Raw genomic sequence first — 8,982 nt, 5'->3', positions numbered from 1 at the left:
CACTGTTGCGCAGGCCAAACTTGTCGTGGCACACCTTGAGAAACGTCCGGATGTTCTTCAAACACAGAAACTACAAAAAGAGGGAAAGGAAGACAAAAGACAAAACAATGTAAACACACTCTGAAATCCAAGCGTGCAAACAGCAGCTGCAGAGAGCATGTCTGAAACACGTTAAGATTCATACCCATGTTGTAACAGCATGGTTAACCATGCAGAGGATCTGCCCTGAGAAACAGGGCCTTTTAGCAAAGATTTAATTCCCTGCTTAATGATGGGCAGATTCTCCATTTCTTCCTTCCCCGTTTAAGAATGATTGTAAAGCTGGTGGTGAAGGTGAGCAGTCTGATTGGATGGCCTGAGGCTCTGGCTGACTGATCCCGATAAGGACAGCTAGCCGCACACAGAGCCTGTCTCCTGCCATTAGAGCACAGATGAGGTCTCTCTCCACACAGCAGCAGAGGCCTGCACTGAGGTACGGGTGAGAGACCGCTGCATCTACAAAGGTCACCGGTGTTATTCTCGTAACATTCAATATGACCAGCAGCACCAAAGCCTTTTACTCTTCACTCAAAATCACATCAAGTCAAGAGGAGTATTTGCAAATAACTCTAGTGTTTGTTTTAACTTATACCGAGTACCAGATGGGTGGGGTTTACAAGCCAGATGCATAGCGGGTAGGTTATCAATCACAGAAAGGTGTAATGAACACCATCAAACTAGAGGTAGCTTGGTAGCCTCCAAAGGGTAAAGGTGGAGTTAATACAATAGTGATTCTGCATCATATGCTCATATTAACCCGCATTAAAATAAATCCTCGGTCACAAATGTTTATTGTCTCAAACCCTAGAATAATATCAGCCCGTACAGATAAAACCTTTTTCCAATAATACAAATGTTATTTGCCTTCAGGAACAGATCAGGAACGGCACAGAGCCATTTTGAAATATTAATGAGAGGAAACCACCTCCCTTCTATCTCTCCATGTGTGAAGATGATATTACTTAGATCCTGCTTAGATATGCCCTTTCATTTCTCTTTGTGTGAGTCATATGTTGGTGGCCATGGAAACAGAATCTACATGCACACAAGATTTGAGTTGGAGCAAAGAGCATAGAAGGCAAGTGATGAAACGGATGCTTTTTTTTACAACAGCACTGCCGCCATTTTGGACTGAAAGCACCTCCTTGCCTCAATGGGACAACAGGTCAGAACCATGACCCGGTCAGAACCATGACCCGGTCAGAACCATGACCCGGGAAGAACACAGGCCTTTCCAAAAGAGCTACGGTACTTTTCTACAGCATTTTGTAGGCAGGATGTTTTACAGGCATCATAACAGGTAGTCTCCTTCAGGTCCAAAATGGCGCCGACGTAGCTCTGTTGCTGCATGCTGCTGATGTTGCAATGGAACAACCTATTAGCTTTCACTTCTGGACAATGTAAGTTCTTTGGTTGGAGAGGCTTTTTGGAACCAAACACTTGAGTGCATGTGGTGAAAGTCTTGACGACAACTTCATCCTACCAACAGCCACGCTAAATGAAGCCCAATTGTGTATTTCTTTTCTTTGGGGAATATGCGCCCCCACCTAAATGCTAAACTTACTGTACTTGTTTGTACTGTACGTTCATATATCAGCCTTATTTGACTGTTTGTTGGAGTCCAGGTATGTTTTACAAGAAAGTGCTCATCATTGTCGACGATAACGTTATCTGACCTGGCAAACAGTGGATACTTGCTTGCTTGCTGTGTACCGGCTCAAAGTAGTAGGCTACGTTCTTTATTTTACCCCTTCACTGTCCGCTCCAAAAACAACTCTTTTATTTTGCGCCGTGACCGCCGGAAGTGTTAAAAGGACCCGGAAGAATTTGGCCCACTGTAAGGTCTGAACATAAGGTGAATAGTATTTCACAATAAAAGCATCCAGTTAGTTTGTAATTTGAAGGAGCTGTGCAGGGAATGGAGTTAAAAGTTCCAGGCAACTTGACAGGCTCCTTGGTTCCAGGACGCAGCTACCTAAAAGACATAGTGCAGGAACATGCCTTGGAAGGGCGTTGTGGCAATGATAGATTGGCCATTAGAAGTCAGTGTACCATCAAGATGATTAAAAAGCTGTTCTACTAAGGTCAAAGGTTACATAATGGAGCTTTAATTTGGTTTCATGTTGGCATGACTTCTAAGCAGCAGCGACAGTAGATGTTCGCTGTGGATCAGTGTTTCTCAGAGTTTTAATTACCATGTTCTCACTTCAACTTTACAGCAGCTTGATGAGCGGTGGCCTTTCCCGTTGTTACTATTGACCGACGCGAGACATCGCCCGTGACGCGAGACATCGCCCGTGACGCGAGACATCGCCCGTGACGCGAGACATCGCCCGTATCACTAATTGGCTGTCACGCTTCAAATAAACACTGCAAAAATCAACTCGCTGCTCGATCAAGAGCCAACACTCGTCATTTTTTCTTGAACAGGAGTATTTTATCCTCTTTGGCCTCTTTGGTTTCATCTGAGTTGGCTTCCTAATATTCGGTGCTATTTTCTCCCAGACGCTCATGGCCACACCTGACTCCTTCTCATTCATATTCACACAGCTGCTCAGTCCCAGAGTGTCGTGGCAGTGAGGGTTAGGGTTAGACACTCAGTGAACCCCGGAAGAGAGCCAGCACTGGCTGGCTCGCCCAACGTGACATTTGCAGTTGGTCGGCTGCGGTTATCGTGCCTGCTGCCGATCCTCACGTGTGGAGGAGAAAAAAAAGATTATTTTCCCAGCCCAGATATGAAAAGGTAACATTTGCTGGAGAGGTTTGGAGAGCAGACAGAGAGGAGCTCAGCAGATGCGGATCAGGAGGGCAGGGATGTGTCTGACATTCTAATGTATGTTTGAAGATAAGAGAACCAGGAGGGAGGGATGAATTGTTATGGATTTGATGGGGGAAAAAAACACAGTTTCTTCTGGAGTGGAGAGTGTGAACCCACCTGGGCATGGTCATCTCCTTACTCAATACTTACTATCCACCTGGGATTAGCTCACTGTGGTTTACTAGTCAGAGACATTGCTGTATTGTTCCCAGTGTTCTGAGTACGATGATGTATGTATATCTGAATTTCAATAGCATCTGTATCGGATTATGATGGTTTTCTCAGTAAAAGTAACAGATTACAGTTAGCACTTTTGGAATCAGATTACTATAATCCTGTTCCATATCCATCCATGTAATTCATTACTACATAACTGCAGTTACTGCCTGTTTGAACAATCTAGATTTGTGTGGAAGGACTGGGACAGGACAGGACAGGACAGGGACAGGACAGGACTGGGACAGGACTGGGACAGGACAGGACATGACTGGGACAGGACAGGGACAGGACATGACTAGGACAGGACAGGACTGGGACAGGACAGGGACAGGACATGACTGGGACAGGACAGGACTGGGACAGGACAGGGACAGGACAGGACTGGGACAGGACAGGACATGACTGGGACAGGACAGGGACAGGACATGACTGGGACAGGACAGGACAGGACAGGACAGGGACAGGACAGGACTGGGACAGGACAGGACATGACTGGGACAGGACAGGGACAGGACATGACTGGGACAGGACAGGACAGGACTGGGACAGGACAGGGACAGGACATGACTGGGACAGGACAGGACTGGGACAGGACAGGACAGGACTGGGACAGGACAGGGTGCTGTACAGCTGCTCTGTTTCCACACCAGGGTCCTCATATAACAAACTTTGTGTGGAGTTTCCGTGTAACAGCTTGTAATGTTACGCACGAGGCTCCGCCCCCGTTCACTCCCACATATGGTGAATTAAACGCTCTTCATGAATATTCCATATACATAATAAATGTGCTTCTCGTTCTCCATTCTCATTGTAAGAACATGGAAAAGTCGGAGTGCAAGACTAAAAGGAGACATATTCCGAGTGTGAAACTGAAGTGCTTGTTGGGAGGTCAAGGCAAGGTCAGAATAGGGCTGGATTAAAAAAATATTTATATCGATATTGAATCCATATCAATTTGAAGGAACTGATATCGATTCATAAATCCCAATTACCAATATTGATCTGTTAATATAATGCCTTTTCCTGTGGATGGTTGAAACTTTAATAACTCCGTTAGAGTTGCGTGGTTTGGTTGTTAGTGCACCGAGAGCTCGTAAACATGACCCTCTAACCTGGTGCATTATTCAAAATAGTCAATTCATATTTGTAATAATGCACCACCAGGTTAGAGGGTTCATGTACCAGCAGCTGTGAGAAGCAGATGCTCCATTTAAAAAAATAAAAGGTGCTCCAGTGACGGCTCATCAACAGGTGAGGAGACACTGGAGCTCTCTCCCGTTGACAGGTGCTTCACCTCCATAACAGGCAGAGCTTCATTAGTGGCATTGTGCCAAGGAAGAGGACATGTGGGTACATGACATCAGAGGGAGAGGAGAGGAGGACATGTGGGTACATGACATCAGAGGGAGAGGAGAGGAGAGGAGGACATGTGGGTACATGACATCAGAGGGAGAGGAGAGGAGGACATGTGGGTACATGACATCAGAGGGAGAGGAGAGGAGGACATGTGGGTACATGACATCAGAGGGAGAGGAGAGGAGAGGAGGACATGTGGGTACATGACATCAGAGGGAGAGGAGAGGAGGACATGTGGGTACATGACATCAGAGGGAGAGGAGAGGAGGACATGTGGGTACATGACATCAGAGGGAGAGGAGAGGAGGACATGTGGGTACATGACATCAGAGGGAGAGGAGAGGAGGACATGTGGGTACATGACATCAGAGGGAGAGGAGGACATGTGGGTACATGACATCAGAGGGAGAGGAGAGGAGAGGAGGACATGTGGGTACATGACATCAGAGGGAGAGGAGAGGAGGACATGTGGGTACATGACATCAGAGGGAGAGGAGAGGAGGACATGTGGGTACATGACATCAGAGGGAGAGGAGAGGAGGACATGTGGGTACATGACATCAGAGGGAGAGGAGAGGAGGACATGTGGGTACATGACATCAGAGGGAGAGGAGGACATGTGGGTACATGACATCAGAGGGAGAGGAGAGGAGGACATGTGGGTACATGACATCAGAGGGAGAGGAGAGGAGGACATGTGGGTACATGACATCAGAGGGAGAGGAGAGGAGGACATGTGGGTACATGACATCAGAGGGAGAGGAGAGGAGGACATGTGGGTACATGACATCAGAGGGAGAGGAGAGGAGGACATGTGGGTACATGACATCAGAGGGAGAGGAGAGGAGGACATGTGGGTTCATGACATCAGAGGGAGAGGAGAGGAGGACATGTGGGTACATGACATCAGAGGGAGAGGAGAGGAGGACATGTGGGTACATGACATCAGAGGGAGAGGAGAGGAGAGGAGGACATGTGGGTACATGACATCAGAGGGAGAGGAGAGGAGGACATGTGGGTACATGACATCAGAGGGAGAGGAGAGGAGGACATGTGGGTACATGACATCAGAGGGAGAGGAGAGGAGGACATGTGGGTACATGACATCAGAGGGAGAGGAGAGGAGGACATGTGGGTACATGACATCAGAGGGAGAGGAGAGGAGGACATGTGGGTACATGACATCAGAGGGAGAGGAGAGGAGAACGCTACGGCTCATCCACATATCCTCAAATGTTTTTTGGACCACACATTCTAATCTACACTTCACACACACACACATGTTTTTTATAGCCATTTTCAGAGGTTGGTGGTGCAGAGAGAGGACGGCTGTATATGGTGTCTTTAATGCGCCCCCTGTGCCACAAAACCATAATAACATATCATTATTTTATAACCTTGTGTAAATTACTACACATCACTACTAGTCATTACTAGCAGACACACAACTTATGAGCCCATAATAACTTCATTACATTATAGGGAGATGCTTGTTGGGCAAACTAGATGGTGTTTAGACCAAAGCAACAGATACATGATTAAGGCCTGGTTGTTCCTCTGGGATATTATTATTATTATGAGTGTGGAATTTGATATGGAGCATAAAGAATTGATTGACGTTGTCATTAAAACATTTGACTTTCATTCACTGCTTTGCCATTGGAGTTTCCAGTGCTCAGTGGGTCCAGAATGTGTGCAGTGCAAAGCAGTGCTACTACACACCTTCTCCTGTACATTTGTTTTTCATGTCAATTCAACCCAACCTTTGCATGGAAAGTTGAGTTTGACCATAGTGTCAGATGTCAGAAACTGTAATGAACACTGAACAACAGAACACTGAACAACAGAACACTGAACAACAGAACACTGAACAACAGAACACTGCAATGTTGTTCAAAGTTCAGCCTATTCTCTGGGAGACCCAGTGACCATAAACAAAGCAAACACCCAGAGGGGCTGAATAAGTGTGTGTGTGTGTGTGTGTGTGTGTGTGTGTGTGTGTGTGTGTGTGTGTGTGTGTGTGTGTGTGTGTGTGTGTGTGTGCGTGCGTGCGTGTGTGTGTGTGTGTGTGTGTGTGTGCGTGCGTGTGTGTGTGTGCGTGTGTATGTGTGTGTGTGTGTGTGAAGCGACCATTCTGTGGAGGTGCAGCATCAGATCAAGCCCTCACTCTAAGTATGTGCTGCAGCACCAGGCCATCAGGTTTGCTCTTTTTTATTTGACAAACTCTAGAAAGATCCCTTCAGGCCGTGTGTTTGATCCTCGGCGTCGGAGCACTTCCCTCATTAAAAGCAACAGGAATCGGCCGCGAGGAGCACAAAAGGCGGCCACTGCAGAAAAGTGCTGCAGCAGCAGCAGGTCTTTCTTTCTGTTTGCTTCCAAACACTTGAGAAATGTTCAACTTTTTAGGAAAATACCGGGTGACGTGAATCGCTTTGCCCATAATAGAGATGCAGCGGTATGAGTTTTTGACGGTATGATAACCTTGGACAAAAATACCACGATATCGCGGTATTGTGGACCATTTGTGTTTTTACAATAGCCAAAATATTCCCATAGAGCCGACGTCGTCTTTTTAGATGGGGGAAAGTTCAGGGGGGTCCTTGCGTTCTCCTGCTTCAGCCATAATCACACACACGGTTGTAAATAAATTCAGGGTCAATACTCCTCTCTGCTGTGCTCTAGTCTAGGTAGGCATGCAGCCAGGGGGAGGGGCCACGTAAGCTGCACTCTGCAGGTGACCTGGGCACTTTGTTTTGGGGAAACAGCTGATACCGTGGGGAAGGTATGACGGCAAATTTGAGTGGTTTTGATACCGTGACGTTTTCAAACAGCGGTATACCTTCAAACGGTATACCGCTGCATCCCTAGCCCATAACATCCATGGCAATAACATATGGACAAAGGCAAAGCAACGTTACAGCGCACATGCATTGGTAAGCCTTGCGTGTTCTACAACAATGTATTGTCTGCTTAAAGTTAGCAACGTTAGCTTGCTATTGCTAACAGCTGGTTAGAGAGCTAGCAGCAGGTATGTTATAATATCTGCTTTATCTCCTTACAAAGAGAGAGAGAGGGAAGATAAAGAGAGTAGATAGAAAACATGGCCTGCAGGTGCAGGTGGGGGCAGCTGCAGTGCAGCAGTAGACTTTACGTGCTCCACTGGAGCCACAGCTCAGAGTTTCACTTGCCAGTTCAGAGCAAACAACTCCCAAACAAGGAGAACTTCGGCCCACGACCACGTGCGTCATGTACTACCACCAGGCAACCTCATGCAACTCAAGCCCATACGAGGAAACTACATCTTTCAACAGCCCAAGTTTAGCAGGTTTAAAGCTTGATGACATGTCATCACTGATGACATCATCACTGATGACATCTTCACCGTTATCAATTCCTGACTGAATGAATGAATGAATGACTCGCCCCAAAAAGCCTTCTCTTGACCACGCACTGCTGCGCAAATCACACCCAGTTGCTGAAGTAAGCGGTGCAGACATACAGACACCACTTAACCAATTTTAACTTAAAAAAAAGAAGACAAATGCTCAAGTGACATCACGGATGGATGACAGATCCCTTCTGTCACAAATCATGCCTGACACCACCCCCACAGACAGAGCCCACTTAGCCAATTTGAACTAAAGAGAAGATGTAACTGTATTGATCTTCTTTTGGTGTAACTGTAAGGGATTATTACCTTTTTGGATCCTGATTACAGTAACCGGATTACATGTAATCAGTTACTCCCCAAGCCTGGATATGCATGTATATCTATATATTTTAACTCTTCATTGTACAAGTAGGCTACAAATGACCATCAATATGTACACACAAAACTGTCCATATCAGGGGGACAACACAAAGTTACAAAAATAAAAGACAAGTCCTGTGGCTGCCCCTGGCAGTGATGTCATGCTGTCGTTTCCGCCCAGCGTTGCCAGGTGTACGATCGTACAATTTCTCCCTCTGTACGATAAATAATGCCAAAATGGCCATAATGTACAGTACAATATTTTGATCATATTGTGACATTTAGTTGTAACAATTATACTGTGCGAGAAGTGCTGGCATTTCCTACTCAAGTAGAAGTATTATTTTGCTGTTCATTTACAGTGTTACTGGTGCAAAATGTACTTAAAAGTAAAAAGCACCTAATTTAAAATGGAAAGTTCAACGTTGTGTTGTGATTTTAAAAATGATGATTAAAATCATCATCATCATTAAAATTGCCTAAGTGGGCGGGCGGTGTTAGTCACAATTTAGCGGGCGGTGTCTGTGACATCAGTGATGTCATAAATCAGTGCATTGTAATGTCATCAGTGATGTCATCAGTGATGTCACTCCAGCAATTGTGATGTCATCAGTGATGTCACTCAGGAAATTGTGATGTGATCAGTCCTTTCCTAGCTGAGGCTATAGTGGTGGAAGACGGCCCCTGCTCACATACGAGAATATTCTCCTCCAAAAAGGATACTTTTGACCATCAGGTACGATAATTCAACATTTCCTACATGGTGGTTCTGCCTCTCTTGCCGATTGCGAATGTTTTC

General features: G+C 45.9%; 1 protein-coding gene across 1 annotated transcript in view; it reads right to left on the bottom strand.

The window, feature by feature from the left end:
• Positions 1-8,982, bottom strand: part of vav2 (vav 2 guanine nucleotide exchange factor) — a gene marked incomplete at its 5' end in the record, with an annotated part of 379,801 nt that overhangs the window by 241,838 nt on the left and 128,981 nt on the right. Inside the window, one exon of the mRNA XM_083642062.1 lies at positions 1-70. This exon is cut by the window's left edge and continues 47 nt beyond it. Within this exon, the coding sequence (XP_083498188.1) occupies positions 1-70 (70 nt within the window). The remainder of the gene's footprint in view (positions 71-8,982) is intronic.

This window comes from Poromitra crassiceps (assembly GCF_964638095.1).
Source record: "Poromitra crassiceps genome assembly, chromosome: 8".
In the NCBI taxonomy this organism is placed as follows: Eukaryota; Metazoa; Chordata; class Actinopteri; order Beryciformes; family Melamphaidae; genus Poromitra; species Poromitra crassiceps.
Note: the sequence above shows the minus strand (reverse complement) of the source record. Positions and strands in the feature narration are given on the sequence as shown.